This window comes from Thunnus maccoyii, chromosome 13, assembly GCF_910596095.1.
Source record: "Thunnus maccoyii chromosome 13, fThuMac1.1, whole genome shotgun sequence".
NCBI lineage: Eukaryota > Metazoa > Chordata > Actinopteri > Scombriformes > Scombridae > Thunnus > Thunnus maccoyii.
In genome coordinates this window covers 3,436,839-3,458,954 of record NC_056545.1, presented here as the reverse complement: position 1 = coordinate 3,458,954, position 22,116 = coordinate 3,436,839, and the positions used below count along the sequence as shown (strand labels likewise).

General features: G+C 38.3%; 1 protein-coding gene across 12 annotated transcripts in view; it reads left to right on the top strand.

Annotated features, from left to right (window-relative positions):
- Nucleotides 1–21,600, top strand: part of ncam1a (neural cell adhesion molecule 1a) — a 274,017-nt gene extending 252,417 nt beyond the window's left edge. For 8 of the 12 annotated variants that reach the window (XM_042431412.1, XM_042431411.1, XM_042431415.1 and 5 more), the window contains 4 exons: nucleotides 12,838–13,045; nucleotides 14,212–14,328; nucleotides 15,336–15,800; nucleotides 21,448–21,600. In XM_042431412.1, coding sequence (XP_042287346.1) covers nucleotides 12,838–13,045; nucleotides 14,212–14,328; nucleotides 15,336–15,800; nucleotides 21,448–21,568 — 911 coding nt within the window. In that variant the 3' untranslated portion in view covers nucleotides 21,569–21,600. The remainder of the gene's footprint in view (nucleotides 1–12,837; nucleotides 13,046–14,211; nucleotides 14,329–15,335; nucleotides 15,801–21,447) is intronic. The other 4 variants (XM_042431419.1, XM_042431420.1, XM_042431422.1 and 1 more) reach the window with 1 other exon arrangement.
- The last annotated feature ends 516 nt before the right edge of the window (nucleotides 21,601–22,116 follow it).

Sequence of the window (22,116 nt, the reverse complement as noted above, 5' to 3'; positions counted from 1 at the left end):
AAAGTGTACATACTCTTTTCAGAATGAAATATAAGAAAACAGCTGTTATTTTGACTATCCATGTTCTCTTTTTACCTGAAAGCAGAGAAATGTCTGGAACACACAAATGCAACAGCTGTTAAACACTAAATTCACTCATTTTCAATAATGTTACATTATTTTATTCTTTGAGACATTTTTGTAAGTACATATCAGTGTGTTTCCGTGTAATCATTGTAGGGTTGAAATAAATTGTGTTTCTTTTTTCTTTCATGAAAGTAATGGCTCTCTGAAGCTACAGTATAGCAGCTAAACATGCTAAGATGTGTGACGCAGTGCTGACTTTTTCTGACTGTTCGTGGCCTGGATTGTGAAGCTGATTTTAGCCTTTTTCTCTGGAGCTTTAACAAAATGTCTGTATTCTTTATTCAGTGTTGCATTATTCCACACACAACTGTAACATCCAGATGTTGAAAAATAGAAGCCTGGCTGTAGCATTATGGGAAAAGATACAATAGGCATTTTGAACAAAAATGAACAAATGGAAAACAGTTTACAACATATAGAGGCTTTGCAATCATGCATTACTATTTTTTGTGAAGCTAAAACTAGTAATTATAGCTTTCAAACTCTAAACTAGCTGAGCTTCTTTTACTTGATTTGTTTTTGTATAAAGGTTTTCTTGTCAAAAAAAGTTGAAACATGGGGTTTCCATACTGTCCGTATTCTTAAATTTGTATCAACTGTTGGCTAATAAAAATGTGAACACCATAATAAAGATTGTTAGCGACAAAACAACTACACTGTTGAGATCTATGAAAATCTCATGGGAACTTTTTGAATGTTAATGAAAACATCAGTAGTATATCTGTTACAATGAGGAAGTGTTCAAGTTGAAAACACAATTACATCAGTAGATACACTTTTAGGTTGTAATATGGACTGTTTGTTATCATGTTCCAGCCTTTTGAATGATGAAATAAACCCACTATGCAAAAATACTTGGTTGGACAGAAGCTAATCCAGAAGTTATGTAGATAAAAATAATTTGTTACCAAATGTAGATTACTGTTAGGCTACATGATGTATTTTTAAGCTAGCTAACTAACTATCCAGCAGTCTAATTCGGCACAAATCAGATGTGTAGCAGCAACATGACAGTGATTGCTAGCTAAGCAGATTCCAGCTAGCTAACAACATTATTTAAGCATGAAATCAACATACTAAATGTTCCCAGTCAAAACAGCACAGAAATGTGATTACTATAAATGCCATAGCAACATGTCCTCCAAACTAAACAACAAAATGTGTTTAGTTTGGAAGTTTTAGTTGAGTTTTCTGATCTGATGATCCAAAAAGTGACCACAGTTACAAAAAGATTCGTATTAGTGCTTTCTGATCTGACAGGGAATTGCTTTTCCATCAGCTCTACAAAACTTTGGTTACAAAATACTCTAATTAATGTCAATTTCAGAGTGAAAAAGCTTAGATAAAGCAACTGCACATGACCTGCCCAGTACCAAACAACAGACAAAGTTAGCAACTAGCTGGTTAACATAGAGAGCAGGTTGTGGTCATGGTTAACAGAAACCAACTCTGAACTGATTGGGAATACAGTGTTTTCCAATGTTGAAGTCACACTCTATGTCGACCCATCCATCCACTCTAATGTCCTCCCTTTGAGGTTGCGTGGCTCTATCACAACATCAGTTCTACTTTTGCTCCTGACTGCGCCACTAGACTCCATTTTAGTTGTTATTTTTAGGCATTTGATCAAACGACTGACACTGTTGTTTTTCTTGAGTCTTGTTATTAAGGTAGCCAAGCAGTCAATTAAAAAAAATTTAAAAGGTTATTTTTAAAAGCTGTGTACAATAGTTACAATCCTCAAATATGGCCATCAGCAGAGTGTAATTTACTCAAAGCCCTCTAAATAGTTTCCATTTGTTCAAACAATTGTTTCACACCCTGCTATACGATGTATTAAAGTCCTGCAATAATGAGAAGTGAGGGGATGCAATGCATAAATGAACTCAACAACAGCCATGATCAACAACAATTCAATGTGAGAGAATTAGTAAAACATTGATACATTTTCAGTAATCAGACAGATGTGAATGGTGATTGTTTTCCCAGCCTCGGTAATGAAAACACTCGATAGCCTGCATTATAGTACCCAGTGATGAATACACAACTGTTTCTTTCTGGGGCAGACAAAACCTCATCGTTGATTCACCAGAAGTTTCAGCTCACTGTTGCCCAAAACTGTAAGTTACTCCAAATGATAATGGTACAGATGGGCCGGTGTTTAAGATGGTTATGAGAAGACTGATATTTAAATGAACACACTCTTTTAGTATCAATGACTTTCATGTCTTTTAGCCATCTGTTCTTTTCTGGTGTTTCAGCATGATGTTGAAATACAGGCAATATAGAATCATTCACTATCTTACAAAAATTGAAGATGTTTTGTTGTCATTTGCCTATCAAAGACGTTCTCATTGGTTTTAAGTGGTAGGCTTAAAAACTGATCATACAACATACCTGACCTGTAGATCTCATATGAAGTATGAGTGTTTAGCAAAGAGCACTTCAATTCCAAACAAGCGAATGTGAAAAGTTTTATTCGTAACTTTTGAAGAGGGTTTCAGAAGGGCTGCTCAGGTGAATGTAGCTCAAGAGGCACTCTGCCTCTTACTTAGAAACAACATAAAGCTTGTTTTCTTGCTCAAACCAAATATGCCTAAACGTAGAAAAACAATATGTGTTTCCTGTTTCCCCAAAACACGAATGAGAAGACATACAAGAAATAAGACGTGAATTACATTGGCAAAGACAAAAAGTAGATGTGTTTTATTCCTTTTGGTAGTTTCCTTTGAGTAGTTCTCATCTTGGAAACATGACTTTCACGCCTACCTTCCTTACTGTCTTAGGACTTCTTTCATTTTATTGTCCCTGGCACCAATGTTTACTCTCAACTAAGTTCTGGCAGAAGGATAATAAGAGTTTATGACACCCTTGAGGTGTACTTTGTCACTTGTAGGTCCCTCCTGTTGTTCATCAGCAGCTACTGAGTAATGATAGTGCTTATCCGTGCTGAATGATTTTCATTTCTGCTAATCAGGTTATTCATCTAAGTGTGTGCATCAGACGCACTTGCATTGCATATAAAAAGAATATTTCTCTTCTCTGAAGCAATATATGCAGGCACCCATTGCATACAGATTACAATTAGAGCTGCTGTGCTGTTATTGTTCAGGAAATTCACTCTTTGCATAGCCAAAAAATATTTTCTCATTTTGTTAGTTTTATGTAATTAATGAGATGTTTATGTAGATAGAAATTGGGAAATGAAATGACAAGTTGAATTTATTCCTTAAAGGTGCAGTGTGTAGGATTTAGTGGCATCTAGTGGTGAGGTTGCAGATTGCAACAGACTGAATACACCCCCCGCCAAGCATATAAGAGAATCTACGATGGCCATGAAGCTTTCTAGAGCTGTTTGGTTTGTCTGTTCTGGGCTACTGTAGAAACATGGTGGGCTCCGTGGAAGAGGACCCATGATTCTTATTTTCAGGTGATTATACACTAATTAAAACATACTTATGAATATTACATTTCATTTCTGCCAAGTCAGTTCTGCTAGATGCCACTAACTTCTGTTTATTTTATTTATTTATTTATTTGTTTGTTTATTTAACAGGGACAGTGCACATTATTAAACATTGCTGTGAATGCGCCAGAGTTAGCCAAGAGGCTATTTTTCATCTGTAGGCCTGGGACAGATGTTACAGAGTCACTCTAAAAACAGAATATGAAAATGAGATTGAAACTACAAAGTTACTGAGGTCATTTATAAGCATGCGGAACAATCAATAAAATGAAGAAAGAAGAACATATATAATATTAATAAAAAATATCATTCAGGACATCCTTAAAACATGCAACACAGAGACTCATGATACAAGATATGCAAGACAATAAATACATGAAGATATTAATGTTAATAGAAAAGTGGATTGAATAAAACCACATTGAGCTGCATTGTTAGACGCTAATTAGAACATGCAAAGCAGAAGCACACATACAAAAAGCATGCACAGTATGTAAAATACATAAATTAGTCTGACACAATAAAAGCAAAACCACAATAAGACATGCATGCAGGTACAGGAAGGCAGACTGGCAGTAGCAAGATAGCAAGATAGCGACAGGTGACAATAGACAGCAAGGGAAGTTCAGCATAGACAGACTGAGGACAGCAAGGTGCGACTAAGTAATCATTTCTTGTCTTGTCCAGTTCTCTGATAGTTGCTGGGATGGGTTCCACTCTAGTGCAGCCATAATAGAGAATGTAGACTGACTGAAAGTACTTTTTCTGAGTGGAATGATGCAATCCCCTCTTGCTGCACCTCTTATGAACCCATATGCAGTTGTTCTTATGTTGACAAACTGTCTACACACTGCACCTTTAATCTGTAAATGTTCCTCCACTGTCTCTGATGTATTTTATCATCTTAATTCATCATTTACAACATGGCTTTTTATTTTACAGAAGACAACATGTTGTTTTTGTTTTGTAAACAGACGAAAATTTAAAGGTGACCTATTATGCTTTTCCTTATTTTCAGTCATATATGTTATGTTACAATATCGGATGTTCATATTAGACGTGGCCAACGTGTCAAATAATGAGGTAAACGGTCCGGGTATCATCAGATAATTCGTTATTAATTTGTAATTCAAAAACCCAAAAATGGTAAATATGTTATTTGTTTGAAAAAAAAAACCGGAAAGCCGTTTTGGTGTCAGAAACAAATAACGAAAAACCAATCAAAACCGGCCCGTTTTTGGTTTTTGCCAATTTGTTTTATCGTTATTCCTTTTTGGATTGAATATCGAGCAGGTTTGCGGACATCAAGCCAATTTGTTTTTACGTTTGAAACAGAAAACGGAAGTCACATGGTTTTTTCCTTTTTTCATTTTAAACCAAAAACGAAAAATGAAATCATGTGATCTATTCCTTTTTTGTTTCCCAATGAAAATCCAGAAAACCAAATTCAAAAGGCCGTTCAATTTTGGTTTAGAAATCAAGTATTTTTGTCAGTTTTGTACGATAGCGGAAGCGGCTACATTAGCCTACCCATGATCCTCAGCGACCGTTGCTATGGTGAAGACGCCAGCGACAGCCTTAACATGTTGTCAGTGTAACATTATGTAGTACCGCAGATTATCGGTTACGATCAGGATCAACGTACTTTACTGTACATTGAACTGTAAAGAAAATAATGTATGCTATGGACAAAGAAACAAAGTGTATGAAATATATGGTGATGAGAGAATAAATTAAACATAAATAATTAATAAATAATTACATGATGTAACAGTGGAGGTTGAATAAAATGCACAATCTAAAGTCCAGTTTGATGAAAATTACGAAAGTGAAAGTGTGGGGCTTAAATGAGGGATGTGACATGTAAAGGTCAGTTTTATAACCCCGTCTTCATCCCATTTACACACACGCGCGGCTGTTGCTGGCGTCTTCACCATAGGTCGCCGAGGATCATGGGTAAGCTAATGTAGCCGCTTCCACTATCGTACAAAACTGACAAAAGTACTTGATTTCTAAACCAAAATTGAACGGTCTTTTGAATTTGGTTTCCTGGATTTTCGTTGGAAAACAAAAAAAGGAATAGACTTCCATTTTTGGTTTTTGGTTTAAAATGAAAAAAGGAAAAACCCATGTGACTGCCGTTGTTGGTTTCAAACGTAAAAACAAATTGGCTTGATGTCCGCAGACCTGCTCGATATTCAATCCAAAAAGGAATAACGATAAAACGAATCGGCAAAAACCAAAAACGGGCCGGGTTTAATTGGTTTTTCGTTATTTGATTCTGACACCAAAAAAGTTTTTTTTTGTTTTTTGTTTTGAAACAAATAACAGATTTACCGTTTTTTGGTTTTTAAATTACAAATGAATAATAATGATGATACCCGGACCGACCATAAACGTATGTGGAAGTAATCTCTGTGAGACTGCTCCGAATGCTCAATTTCGAATGGTTTTTTCTACTTTCAGCCTGAGCCGATGTCGGCTCGTAACGGATTTCTTTATATGGTCATCTGCTCTGCAAACAGCGCACGAGTTCACTGCTCCGCTTCGCTATCATTATGGCATTTTTCCATTGGGGTAGTCACACCAAGCCATGACTCGAGTGGAGCTAGCATGCTGTGAGTGGATTTCCATTTAACAGCACTGCAAAGTAAAATAAGTAGTTTACCTAGTTGGATGTGTGCTGGTCATCTGCAGCTCTTCATCAAACATCATCATCACTGTAGCTGTTTCTGCTTGTATCATTCCTCCCTGCATTATTTCTAACTGATCCGCTGAACAAATAACTCCAAATATGTCCATATGTTGTTGTGTCGACTAGTTTTTTTGGTAAGAAACACCTTTCATTTCCTGTAAATTCTTCACAATAAAAGTCTCCTGTTATTTAGTCATTCAAAAGCTTTTGATTTGAAGCAGCAAAGCAGGAAATGTTGGGTTTGCAACTTAACATGACTCTGATATGGTTGTCCCACAGCAGGCTTCAGAAAAGCTGGCCAATCAGAACAGAGTGGGCTCATCGGGAGGCGGGCTTTAAAGAGACAGGAGCTAAAACAGCCTGTTACAAGAAGGCTGAACTAAAAGCCTGCATAAAGGGCCAGTTTAAGATAAATAAAGAGGTTTTTTAAACTGTGAATCATGCAGAGTGACTCTAGTTGAGTCCAAAAATAAAAATATAGAGCTGGAAATGAGCATATAGGTCCCTTTTAATATTCTATCTCTGACTGAAGAATTTTGTATTTTAGGAAAGGCATAAACAGTCAGAAACGCAAGAGTAGTCATCTCTGTTTAACAATATTGTCACTCTGTATTAAATTAGATATATTATAAAGTTGTTGTTTTTTTTTGCTAATGCTTCCTCTACTCCCGGAAAATGAGTCAGCAATTCATATTTTTCATGCCAGTAAACACATCAATCTGTAGGGCCTAATGCCTCAGTGGAAATCTGCATTTAAATGCTTGAAAACCAATCCAGCCACATACACACTCCTTCCTGCATGAAGAGTTCCCAAAGATCTTAATCAGTCAGAGAGGGAGTCAGTTGTCAGCATTACTCAGCTTCCTTGTGCCCAAAAAGAAAACAGAATTTGAGCTTCATATTATTCCAGTGGTGGTGCAGTGCCACACAGTGGCAGAGCTGAAACAAGAATCTGATCCAAACATGTGATCTATTGAACAATGAGGCCTGCCTAGAATATGAATTACAATAGACAGTGAAATGTTAACATTTATGGGTCTATTTACAGTTCTTGTTAGTTGTTTTTATATAGTTATTAACCTCTTAAAACTCTTGTTTTCCCTCTTAAATTTTCCAAATGAATTTATAAACTGTACAAGACTTACACTCACTGAAATATTCATTTTTTTGTTACCTGTGAATTTAGATGTTTTCCTAGGAGACTCAGAAATTTACACCATAATATCAAGTCAGATTTATTTGTTACCCAATATCATGAATCCCAAATTCGCCTGAAGGGGTTTTACAATCTGTACAGCATACAAAACCTTGTATCCTTAGAAACAAGGGTCCTGATGGGTACTTAAGATCACATGCTAGTCGCTGGACAGCTGTTAAAGATTCAAGGTGTGTCCCAATTCTATAGACATACTTATTCTAAGCAGATTTTGAGTATGAAGTGTTTTCAAACCAGAAAAATCACAGAATTAAGTGTGCTCAAAAAAAACACTCAAGTATGCATACCAAGAAAGATGCAATGCAATGCAGAAAGCAGTGAAGCTTTAATGAGCTTTAATGAGTCTCTGCAGTCTCGTTGGTAATCTAGTCCAGATTTGACAGGTCTAAATATAGAAGTTTTTGATCTAAATGTGGTCTTGATGAAGAAATATCAGTGAAATCGCCCTTTTTTCTCTGCTCTAAATAAAGGTTTCACAAATCTGAAAGTGGGTTTAAACAGTTTTAAGGCTTTTGCTACAATGCCTAACAGTTTTTCATAAGTGTAAAGGGTAAAAAAAAAAAGAGAATCAGCCGCTATCATTATTTATGTTTCCCTTTGTTCTCTCAGGCAACTGCCTGCTTCAACTGTGTCAGTGATCAAACCAAACAGCCAATCAAAGGTCACGGTCGGTATTTTAAGTGACCGATCAAAGGAGCAGGCTGTATGCAGTTGCGAGCACGTAAGGAGGGTCGAGTGCGTGCTCGTCACAGCCCCATCCTTGTGGGACCGCATTTGTGCACGTGGAGCAGAAATGCTCCCTCGCCAGGATGGTTTTCCACTTTCTTTGCACTTGTATCACGTGCACACACCTGGTTTTTATGTGCGTGGATTTTGAGACTAATTAAACACTCCTTATTGCACTGCACCCATTGACTCTATATAAAGATGGACATCATGACAGCTCCCCAAAAGAGTCTCTGGCTCCAAATGACATCACGCAAGCAAGATCTCAGCTCCTAGAAAGGAGATATTTTGGCTTCACTTTTGCATAGCAGTAGGAAGAGGAGACGCGTCGTCCATATTTATATACAGTCAGTGACTTCACCAAACATACTGTGGGTTTAACCATGCACAACAAGCATTTGTAAAGATTGAGCCAACTGTAGGTATGACAGAGTTTTAGAGGTTAAATAAGAAAATCTGTATGTTCAATGTTTAAATTATGAATCCCAATTGGTAGCCACTATTTGAATGCACCATCCAATGCTATAATGATATGTAAATTAACTGCCAATATAAGGTTGTTTGTTTTTATCAATGCACTGGTGCACAAGTCTGGCTGATTGACCAATTATTGATGTCTCAGGAATGTGTTGTTTTTTGGTGAAATTGAGTCATATCACATGCAGTTTGTTCTCCTCAGTCTCTCTGGGAGCTAGCTCAGTACTGTACCTGACAAGCCTGTAAAGAGAAATGTTTGTGTAGTCCATCCTGACATGTAGATTTGTGCTCTCTCCCTCAGTGGGAACACTCGGTGTAAAAAACCCCCTCAGCTCTGAATACATGCCACATGATTTATTGTGCCTGTTAAAATGCAAATGAGGCGATGGGCAGAGGAAAAACAAGTGTTGTCTGTAACACAGTAGTCACCTATAAGTATACAGAGCTGTGGCACACTCTGCTATTTTGATTACAGCCTTTAGAGAAAATTAAGGATTGCATATTTCTGCAGCCGAGGCTAGGGAGACGGTGAATTTAAATTAAATGTCTAGATCGACTATATCTGTCTTACAAGTGCAGTAAACGCAAACATAAGATGTTTGAGATGCATAGAAACTAATTTAAAAAGGAACATAATCAATCACTGCGAAGTCTGTGCCACAGTGGCTGTCTGCAAGATTTTAACAAGTGTAGTAGTGCAAAATCATGTATCAGCATCTACAGGAGGAAGTCTGCATTTCAAAACTTAATATGTGTCAACAAAACTGTTCCACTTCAATGTCCCGGAGGCCTTTATTTGCCTACATTTGTGTCAGTTACTTGGTTAACTGTATGTTCAGGAACTCATAAAGTCTGTAAAAAATGTGGTAAATATGTCACATAAACTGGGCCAATGAAAAAGTCACCACAGGACATGAAAAGAGCCTGTACATGTTCATAACTACATTGGCTGTTTAGATCATTAACAAATAGTATGAGAGGAATGAAAGTTATATAGATATATTTACTCTTAATAACATATATACATGTAGCGAAATATTAAGGTCACCCTGTTTAATTGGATAAATCTATGAATATAAAGAGAGTGTAAAATAAGTAATCAAAAACATTTAAAAGGTTTTACAGGAAAATAGATGGAATTTGACATATAAATACTCAAAAATAGTTATTGACATGTGACAGATACTAAAATATAGCAGAATCATTAACACAAGGACATAGGATTAAAACTTGGAAAATGTAGTTTTTATATCATTGAGTAATCACTCTGCTGAACTGGTATCTCTCCCTCTTCTGTGATAAATCCTTCCTCGTGTGATCTATCAACAGTGTAAAATGGCTCTACATCAGCTCTAGAAACAAGTGCACATAAATTCTGAGGGACTGACACTAAATCCTGATGTTTATGGTTGATGATTTAGAGGAGAGTATGTTGTAGCTGAGGGACATATATCAATGTCTACATCTGGCCGGTTAACTGTGGATGGAATGGACCCAAAGAAAAGGTCATCACCTATAGTCTTTTCAAACAGTGTGAATGTGTTTTATGTTCATTTTTACTTGAAGCTTTAGGGTATGATGAGGATATTATACTTTACATATGGTCTGTGGTAGAGAACTGCAAAACAAACAGTTTCCTGCTCCTTATCCCCTTCTTCGGAGACGTGGATATAATCAGTTTAAACTCACACATGGTCTTCAGACTGTGCTTATGTTCTCCTCAGACAGTGTGATGAGCTCTACAGACACTGGCGAGTGACAGCTACAGTCTTTACCGCCTGAAGCAGAACCTCACTAACCTTTCCTCAGGGACATGTCAATCTAAGAAAGACTTTATTTTAATCGTGCTTTATTGGCTTCTGAAAAGACTGTCTGGGAAGTGTGGTGGGGCTTTGTTAAATAATATTTATAATCATTTTATACAAACATTTGTGAATTGATTAGTTAAATACAATCAAGCGATGGCTCGTGAAATTTAAAAAATGATTTAAGGCAAAGTGTGGTGATAAAATATTGTACACAAATATAAGTGTGACATAACACATTGATTATTGAAGGGACATTTTTAAGCTGCAGCCAGTTCCACTTTGAAAATCATACTGGAGCTGCCCACCGCTACTCAAAGACTGAAAAGGTACCCAGTAGCACAATGTGGGTAAGTTGAAAAAGGTTCAGCTTTGATGCAAATGTCCTCTGATGCACGTGAGCAACATCCTGGTGACAACTGATCGCACTTATCTTAATTTCCTCATGAAACAGAACCACCGTCACGGTCAACAGCTTCACAAATCTCTGCAATATATATTTAATAAACTATAGAGGCTTTAATAAGAAAAATGACTCAAAGTACTTTGTTGTGCACCTTCATAGCACCAATGAGAAAATATAACTTCCTGATCAGAGCTGACATGACAAGCCCGTAAGCTTTAGACTCGAGGGAGACAAGAGACTGCACGCCTCTTTGTATCCGTATGTGTGAACACAGCATTAGCCATGGAGGCTGCCACTGTATTTAATCCCCTGTTTAGTAGTCCTACTGATCAGATTGTATATAACCAGATTTGTCAGTGTCACTGAGTATTAACATTTTGGGGTCAATGCATCATTTAGTGCTCTGAGCCAGTGTAAGAAAGCACTGTGCCACAAATGTCCGTCCTGTTTGAAGTATTGTGGAACATAAATTTGAGTTCTGGTAAGTAGTGTTTTGTCCGTTTGAAGTGACAATCTTGCCCCACGTTAAAACAGTTTTTTTGACAGTTGAATTATTGTCATCAAGGCTCTTACAAAAATGAATAATGAACAAGTAAATCATAGATAGACTTGTGTTTATGTCCATTGATGATACAAGCATAATTTTCACAAGTTTTGCCAGTTTCAAGCTTTAGCAGAGACTAATTTTTTTTTAAAAGCTATGATTAACCATTTATAAAGAAGAAGAGTGTTTTTCCTTAAAATCCTCTGATGGCTGATTTTTCCCGAAATGCACTTGCAGTTTGCATCCAAATATTGAAAATTTGATTACCATTTATTAGCCCGGCTTTGTAGAAATGTCATCTAATGCCAAAACAAATGATGAGAACTAAGAAATGCAAAGCTGTAATGCCTGAACTGCTTTGGAGCTCCAAATCCTGTTTATTCTGTCCTGTCTATAAGCTTCATGTGCATTTGTTCATGTGGAATAGTCTGTGGGGAAAAATAACCTGCATTTGCACTTTGCCCTCAAAGTAGAATTATAAATGTGATGAATCCCTGCATACTCTGAGATAAACAGCTGCTAACCCTTTAGCCCTTTAACCTTTACATTCCCTGAGAATTTTTTGGGGGCAGCTGAATAGCTTAACCATATTAGTAATTTAATTTTTAATAAACCTCTGGAAAGAGCAGCAGCAGCAGCACCAACAGGTCAGAGGTGTCAATGATCAGTGAAATATCTCAACATCTGTGAGATGGAATGGCACAAAATTTGCAGAGGATGTATCGTCAGGACCAGCTGTTTGAAATTTACTACTGGATGGATTGAAATTTTGGTACATAACTATATTTTTGAATGTCTCAGAACATGTCACAAGCCTATTATAAAAGTGAGCCATGTGACAAACAAAAAGGTAGGCATTGAAGGGTTGTAGTACTACAGTGTAATATAATATTTGGTTTGTATATAGTATACTATCACCCACCTCACCCAAAGAATCTAATATAGAACTGTAGCTGTTTTTAGATCCAGTTTGTCGTCACGTAATGATTTAGATGTGTTGTTTTTTCAGGTTTGGATTTTCTGTGACTGTGTGTGAAATTAAACACCTCAAGTGTGTCAGCCATGATGACTTTCAAGAGTAAATATCAATATTGTGTTTAAGCATATGAGTTTCCTGGTGGCTCTGGCATGATTTGTCTCCAAATTCCCCCTAAACAGAAAGACACACTTGAGGTCTTGACAACTGAAACCTGAAGCAATGTATTAAAAGCTTGACTGCATTCCTCATCCTCTCTCCCTCTCTCTCTTTTTCTAACTTTCTTTCTATCCCCTCTCCTTCATGTTAAACCCTTTCCTCTTTTCTATCTCCTCTCCCTCCCCTTTCTTTCCTGTCTGTTTGCTTGCGTGTTCCTTCTCTCTCTGTCCCTGCCCTTTAGGTGCCGTGGACGGTGGCTCAGGCTTGGGTACCGGAGCCATTGTAGGCATCCTCATCGTCGTCTTTTTCCTACTGTTGGTGGGCATTGACGTCACCTGCTACTTCCTCAACAAGTGCGGACTCCTCATGTGCATCGCTGTCAACTTCTGTGGGAAGACTGGCCCAGGTGCCAAGAGCAAGGACATTGAGGAGGGCAAGGCAGCATTCACGTAAGTGAACATTATCTTTGGCCCAGAAAAGATTTGCTCATCGTGACCGAGAGTGACAGAGAATTATCATCAATTATGTGTTCCCTGCAACTCTATGGAGCTTTTTAGCATCTTTCAACTAATTCTTTTGGTAGCAGTTTTCAAAAAAGCTCAGATAAACCAACCGTACACTACCTGACCAGCTCCAGAGAACATAGAGAGAACAAGTTAGTGAATATATCTGGTGAACATGTAGCAGCTTAAGAGCCCGTTACATTTATCAAGAGTTGGAGTCGACCAGCATCAATTCCAAATAAAAGCTAACGTTGCTCTGTGTCTGGATGAATGTGTAAAACAAATTGCTTGTTAACATGTATGATATATATGTAAGATATATAAATATATTATTTATATAAGATATATGTTTACAGCATTGTCCAACTGTTCCCAAGTGGCCAAAATAAATAAATAAATAAAAACAAATAAATGTAGCCGACAGCATGTTAAAATTCATAGATTGAAATTGTCACAGGTTGATTTTCTACTGACAACAGTAGTGCAAAGCAAGATTTAACAGTGAAATATTTAGAACTGTATTAACAGATTACTCTTATAAATGTCTAATTGTGTTGAAATTCAGTTATTGCACGTTAGCCTTTGATCCAAAATTCTGTTCAATATATTGAACTGCAACAAATAAATATTTCAACTAGACAACTCACATGAAACAGATTGTTGAGAGTGAATCGTGGTTTGTAAAAAGAGGTGATATTTGGCAACTCACATCTAAACATGTCACTCCCAGCAAGCAAACGCTTTAAAGTTCAGCACAATCACAGAGCAGGAAGTGATGATAACAGACAAGCCCTCAGGGGGAAAACCTACAATCAGACCCTGCAGGTGGAGGATGAGGAGGATCAAATGTTGGTGAGAATGAGAAAATGAGAGTTTTTTGACAGCTTAAAGGACTATACAGTACCAATGTTTGTGCATGTTTTATCTCACATCTTACATTGCTACCAATCACCAGAATTATCCTTTAAATAGATTTTCCTATCACATGGCTGAGGTGGTTGGTCATGTATCACAGATGTAGATTATGTCACTGTGTACTGTATGTAGGACAAATCAATATTCAGGAGACTGACAGCAAATAAAGTAAATTTTTTGTTGTTCTCTGACAACAGGAAAGATGAGTCCAAGGAGCCCATTGTCGAGGTGAGAACGGAGGAAGAACACACCCCAAACCAAGAAGGAGGGGGTCCCACTGAACCCAATGAGACCACGCCTTTGACAGAACCTGAGTGAGTATGGAGCAGGACCACTTCCCCGTTTTAGGGGATGTCCTAGACTTAGGCCTATCTACACAGTATCTGGACAGAGAGATGAATTAAATCAATGTGTTATTTTCAGCAAACAATATTTTTACAAACATAATTTTGGTTAGGCCCAAACTAGATTTAGATATTGAGGCACAGTTCTGTTGTATTGGATGGTACTGAAACTAAAAGCTGTACAGTAGAAGATCATTAGTCACGGAGTAAAACCAACATTAACAATTTACAATAATTAATGTTTTCATGCTGCTCCACAGTTCACAAACTCACAACAGTATTTTGCAAAAAGTGACATCTCTAGATTGGGACGGACCATTTAAAGTCAATGTAGTGCTTAATTCAGTCGCTGTATGAAAAGTTAATGAAACAACACTTCCCAAATATGTTTAAGTATTTGAAAAGAGTATAATTCATGGTAGAGAGGTCTGAAAGTCACATATTTTGTGATTAACACTTGTAGTTATGGGTGTTTACCTTTCGTTCAACCCTATAGTAACCCTTTATCTACCAAAAAAAAACCTGAGTTCATACTTTCACATCAAAGTAGCAGTACCACGCCCTGAGTGGGGCTACAGAGCTTCTTAGCCCATTTAGATTCACTGTTGCTTCAACAGCAAACATAGCTTTCTCCTGGGTCTTTTGCTTTATTGTTAAAAGCATATTATTAGCATCCTAATCCCAAAAACCCTACCTTCTGTCTATATTTTATTGTTGTATTGTTTTTTTTGTTTGCCCCTTCCACAAATATTGTGTTGCTAACATTTTGATTTTGTAGATTTTACTTTTTCACTGCAGCAACGTAGCACTCACTCTGCCTTGTTTATGCCCTGACCTGCACTCTCCCTCTACCCCTTTATTTCTCTCGTTGTCCTTTTTCTTTCTTTCCCTCACTTTTCTGATTGCTCTACGCTTCCTCCCCTGTGTCCACTCCCCACCCCTAATTGTCCTCCCCCTGCTCCTCCCCCACCAAACAGGCCTGCTGCTGCAGACACCACCTTCACAGTGGTAAACTTGCTCCCCTCCACTGCCACTAACTCAGTTGCTGAGAGCTTTAGCACGGCGCAGAGCAGTCCTGCTAGTGAGAACACCACGCTAACCACCAGCGCCTCCAGCCCAACCAAAGCTGCCCCTGCCAAGTCCTCCCCAAAAAGCAGCCCTGCTGCCCAGTCCAGTGCACTTAAAGCTAACACCCAACCTGATGTCGGGCCCCTGGTCGACCTGAGCGACACCCCTAAAGATCCCCCTTCATCCAACCCAACAAGTTCCCTTGTCCCAGAGCCAGTCAGCCTGCCCTCTGCTAATGCTGACGGGCCACAGAACCAGCGTGACCCAGTCAAAGCCCCTGAGAGCACCCAGAATAAGGACTTACAAGTAGACGGCCCGACCGAGGATGCACCTAATGCCCCGTGCACAGACTCGACCACACCAGCCCAAAATGAGTATGAACACTTCCATTTCCCCATTCCTCAACGTGTCTCTTCTGCTCTGGTTGCATCCCAATAGCCCACACGTGTGCCATTTTTAAAGGAAAATTTCACCCTAAAATGCAAACACAGTGGTTTTGATATCAGATCCCTAGAATACATGCATAATTCTGCACTGTTCAGGTACATTGCCAAGAATAGTAGGCACCTTTTAGGTTTGATCCCACTACAAAATGTCCAGTGTTTTGATTTGTTACCATCCCTTCACGTTCCCTCATTATACCTTATCTAGCTTCATTTTAATTTTCTCAGAATTTCACAAGCAGAATATTACAGCACTCATCTTGTTCATAAGTGAAACAGAGTTTGATTAACATAAGAGGCAGTCAAAAGTGTGCTGAGAAAAATGTGCCATATATACAATATTTTTAATCTGGGAATAATTAAGGACAAAATGTGTAGCCAAATGACAGATATAGAATTGACTCGTCTTGCATTCATTTCACACAAAAACTGAAAAGCCTACCTGCACATAAAACAGGAGGCTAAAAGCCTCAATCATGTAGCTGAGATCAAAGGTTTTTTTAGCCTAACTACATCGAGAGGATGCCCAAGGGTACAAAAAAATTGACTCAAAACAACAGCAAATGTGAGTCACATTTTCATCTGTGCTTCTGAGCGCCACTGTCTTTCAGTAGATTGTGACTATATTGCCTGATTGTCTGAACAAATACATAATGTAAGAAAAGGTCCAGAGGCAGAGATACCAGTGTGTCCACCAACAACAACCTCATTGAAGAATGAAATGCAGCCAGAAATCGTGTTGCAATTTTAGGAGGAAACACAGATTTGATTGTAGACATGCTCCAGTTTTTTAAAAAAGCTGTATAATTAGTCAGTGATGCTTTTATGTCCATACACCCATCTTCTTTTGAAAACATTTCAGCATCTTCTGGAGGTAAAATTGGATTCTGGGAACTGATACACAAATAAATAAGGCTGGTTAAGTGGATGTGGGTACACCAAACAAAGTTATTTGCAACACTTGATCACAGAGTGCCTCCTGGGATGTAGCCGACTGAACATCTCAGGTTGATGATAGTTGTAGGAAAATTTAAGGGTGGAATTTTCCTTAAAGACTGTGAGATTTTTGCCATGCAGGTAAATGGCACAGGAATAGGATCTTTTGGGATGCCACCAGTGCTTGCCTATCATCATTCAACTACCACTTCCACCCTCCACCCTCCACCTGTTTGTCTGCTGACTTAATGGATTCAACCTTTCCCCTTACTGCACAGCTTCTTTATATTTCACTCAACCAGTTGTTGAATGTATGTGCAACATGTGGCTTAGTGATGCATTTTGTTGATTACACACCCAGTATATGTATACTACAGTTCTTCCAGCAATACTTACTACTACTACTACTACTAATGTGGGTACTTTCAGTGCCCACATTAGTGCTAAAAGTTCTAACATACATCAATATATGAAGAACATTGAATGGATAAATCAAGTTTATTACAATTTGGCTTTTATTTTTATAGCTGTCCTTCCTATCAACAATATGGCTGTACTTTCCAAGTGAGAAACACAGTCATATTGCTAAATAGAAAGCATATGGGGCAAGAAACATGAGACGGCAGCCAGACGTTTGTTACTCGAGTTAGCCAAACTCACAGTATTTGGAAGAGAAAATGAAATAGAATGATAGTCCAAACAGTCCGTTACAAAACTCACTTCACAGTTTACAGAATGAATTCCTGGCTCAGCTTTGACCAACGGTATTTGCTGTTGTGCACTGTGTCTCTGGCATTATGGTTGCATTCATCTTTGACTTCAAAAGAATTTGGTGTGCATGGATTTTGCACAGGAACAATGCAGATCTAGTATTTTATTTTTATTCATTTTCTTCTGTGCATAATGTTAGCAACAATCCAAGCTCTTGCAGCAACGATGATATTTTGCTTGTCATGCTTCGCAGCAAAAGAAAAAGACAGTCCAATCTTGGTGAGGCTACAATGGTAGAGTAAACTACAATGTTTTTACTTGTTTACAGGATCCAATAAATCTGTTGTGTACTGTATCAGAAGAAAGAATAGACATGGCAGCTTTTGTTGTTGCAAGCGACATCAGACTCGTCTCAGAATTCACTAAATAAGATGTGGACTCAGTAGATTGGAAAAACTCATATTGTTGCCTCATTTTCCAACTGTGTAACATCTATAAACAAGCATGGATTTCATTGGTCAAACTAATTTCTGACAGCAAAAATAGCGGTTTAGATGATCTGGCTAAACTGTTGTCACTTCAAACTACATTGTAGCAATGTCCCAGCGTTCCCAGATCTCAGCAGTTATTTTGATGAGTATAATGTTATCATAACTAAAACTTAATGAAGCCTCAAGTTTTTCAAATGTACTGTATTTCAGTTACATTAAGCTCTTCCTAAAGTTTAAAGTGATTTTGCATGATGTACTCACAGTTTGTTTTGATTGCTAACTTCTGGCAGAAAGGTATATATCTATAGCTGACTGTTTTAACAACCATATGCCTACAGAAGACACAGATAAAGATACTTCTCTTAGCTGGAGTCTGTTAGAAAAATAACCTTCGACTTCCACTACACACTAAAAATTAGAAATTCTTGTTCAAGCCAACAAAAGAGTAGAGATATCGTTTTGTGAAGAACTCTACAGAAGAATACAATGCTTCTCTGTTGTGTAGGGATGAATAAGCTTGGTCAGGTAAATTAAATACTTATCACAATGTGACCTCCAGTAGCACCACCTTATTGTTCTGTGTCCTCTTCATTTTGATAGAGGACAATAGATTCTCCCAGACACCTCTGTTTTTTTGTTTCAATTCTTCTAGAAAGCCCTTATTTCAGTGGTGTTATAAAGGGTTATCATTTTGAGTTTTGCCCCGAGGAGATTGTAGATGTTCCTGATTCCTGAAAGCCTGTGAGGATGACGAGAAAGCTATGGCAGAAGATGAATTACAAGAGGCTTACTGACAATCACTCCACTTTCTCTCCTTTCTTCATCTCATACTTTGCTCACTCGTACGGCCAGAAGAAGATGTCAGTGATGAAGTATGGGGAGTTGAGAGCTAGTTGGAAGCAGGGCTCTTGTCAGCTCAACATCACCTTGATAAAACTAAACTTGTCATTGGGGGTATTTTTCTTCATAACTCTCTGACAGGACTGAAGCATAGCTCTGCCACTGATCTATGTGGTGATCCTTCTTCAGCATCCCAACACTTAAATGTCTTGTCAAGCTTCTTGTGGGTTTATTGGATTTCTGAGTGGCATTCTCCTCCTCAGGGCCCATTTTTCTCTCTTGAGACCCCTATATGTCACATATATAAATGTATTTCATGATGCTGCTTCATACCACATTTAAAACAATGTTTCAAAGGTTTCAATTAGTCAGCTTCAAATTACTTTTAATTATGTAAGAGCATTAAAAAAACATTTGAAGAGAATAGTCAAGATAGTTGTAGTGCTTGTTGATACAAAAACTGATATTGCGCACGTAGAATAATTTTAACTGTACATGTCCAGGAGATATCAAGTGTGGATCGACGCCATGGACGTATAAAGAGAACTGGATATGAAAGTTGCTCAGTGGCGCATGAAGCAAAAAAAAATAGACTGGTATGAAAGTACCCGGATCTTCTGCATTGTGTGGCCCATAGAGCAAGCGCACTGGTGACTTTCGCCAGTCAGTCGGCTACTTCCTGTTTAGCCCTCCGGCTAACTTGCATGGGGATAAAACAATTCAATCATGCGGCTCTTCTAGGCTTTTGAAATGTGATCAGACCGAACGGATTTAATTCTGATAGTGAGACAAGTCATTTCGCGGGGGTTGTGATGCTCAGAAAAATTTAGCAGCTGATTTACAGACGTGTCTTTCACAATGTAAGTCTATGGGAAAAAAGTCTTTTTGGGCCAGTGTGCATCACGTGATGTTTTAATTACACGGTTTGGCCGCTATGTCAAATTTGCTTCAAAGCTTGGTGCTCTTCCTGTATCCAGTTCTCTTTATACATCCATGATCGACACTGACAGTGCATCGGTGGAAATGATATCAAAGTGACTTAACAGTAACTAGCTTGGTTTAAAGAGGCCATTGCCTGTATTGCACAGCTTTATGGATAGTGAAGGGCAACATCTTTGAGTTGGGCACTGAAGTCGAGGATGCTGCAATATTATGAATGCATACAGTATTGTAAATGCACAAGCTGTGCATGACCCAGTGGAATTTTTAGGATTTAGGTCAGTTAAAAACAGAACACAAAAACACAGCCATGCTAATTCATTATTTTGAGGATTATAGTTGGGTGTTATGGCTGCAATTATGTAAAATACTTTGAATGAGCTTAATTAGCACGACTTCACTTTAATGTATAAAACTGCCCTAGTTGAGTCCACATGGTCCAGTATTTTTCAGACTTTTTATACAAAACATGACGTTTTATTCTCTCAAAGGTCAGTCTTTGGATGAGTTCTAGATGAGAAGCATGTAAGTTGAAAAGTGACAGATTGCTGTGACATTCGCTGACAACATTAATGCTCTCAAGGAAATTAACCTGTTTTATTAAAGACTGTTGCACCACCTTCAGGCACATTTTACTTTGTCAGCCCTACTTCTGCTCCACAAATAGTACATCTTCCATTATGTTTTTTTTTTTTTTTTTTCTATTCCATATAATAGTCCAGTGGTGTGGGATGTAATGAACATTGTAGCTGCTGGGAGACTGGTGGAGCTTTAGACTTTGGTTTTATGAACAGTAACACATGGTTCAAGTAACACAAGGGACCAAAGCTTTCAAGAATCACATCTAGTTTGAAGACATTTATACCATAGGAATGCTATTTCAATTTGAGGCTGTCAGGATTGGATTTATTTATGGATGCCGTATGTGGGACAGCCTGTGGTCTAACTTTGTAAATCCCACAGAGAGCCTGTATATGTGTCAGCAGGATAGAGGAGTGTACTGATTTAAAATGGCCGTTTGAGAGCTGACACAGAGGACAGAAGAAACCATGACTGTATGTGACACAGCAGTTTATTGTAACATTTTGGACTACACTTTTAAAATGGAAGCCAGAGCATCACATTTAATGCAAATGTATTCCAGCAGTGGCACACATTCGTACAACAGAGAAAATGTTCGACTTAAGTGAAGTATGGCTTTAAAATCTCTTCCCATTGTGTCCCGGCTCAGTCCAGACGGTGTGTAATCCTCTTGTGTGTTGTAGTTTGCGTTGTAGGTTATGCCTCAGTCTTTCATTCCTTCTTGCATTGTGCCTACTGTACCGGCCCTGTCTCATTCCACATCAGCATTCATTGTTCCTTGAAAATAGCTGTGACATCCATGTACTCTTATTCGATGTCTGGCTAGGATAGTGAGCTTGATCCTATTATGTATGAAATGCATTCAGTTCCAGGAGGGAAAACAAATTCCCTCAAAGCATCTTGCATGTTTCCCCCCCATTTTTTTCTCCTTTCTTTGAAAAATGACACAAAAGGCAGCTCAGAGCAGACAGTTTAGTGGTGTGAGAGAGACTTAGTGATTCGCTGCTAACAGAATGTCCTCTCTTTCTCTCTCTCTCTGTGTGGTTCTCTCTCTTGCTCCTGTGTTTGTCCCCCCATAGCGGTAAAGCTGTGAAGGATGATAACACTAAAGGCGAGACGGAGGTGAAGAATGCCACAGCCGAGGTGAAGACAGTTCCAAACGAGGCTCCCCAGACGAACGGCAACGAAAGTAAAGCGTAATCTCCTCGCCTCGAGAGCAGCAGAAAGAAGAGGGTGGTTGGGGTAGGGAGGGTGGTTGGGTGTGGGGTTTTTAAGGTTCAAAAAGGGGGGAGGTGGGTCGGGGGGTCACAGTCACTGAAACCTCAAAGCAATGTCACACACCACCCCATCCCATAAGAAAAAGCAACAGAAAAGCTTAAAAAAAAAAAGAAGAAGAAATCATGGGTCTCTTTCTTCAGTGTCTTCTGACCAGGAAAATGTAAAGACCTCATGCACATGCCTTAGTTCCCTTTACTTCAGTTTTCTTTATTTGTCACCGAGAAAAAAGCTAAATTCATACTTGTAGTCCACCCTCCTTCTTGTATGAAATATTAAATTGATCAACTCTTAAATATGGAACAGAATTTATATTATTTTCCTCTAGATAACCATGGTTGGACTGTAGCTTTACTTCACAGATTACTGCCTTCATGATGTAAGACTGGTACATTACCAATACTACTATTCTTTATGCAGTATGGTCATCATTGTGGTAATGGATTATGGGTCTTTTTTTTTCCTTTGTCAAT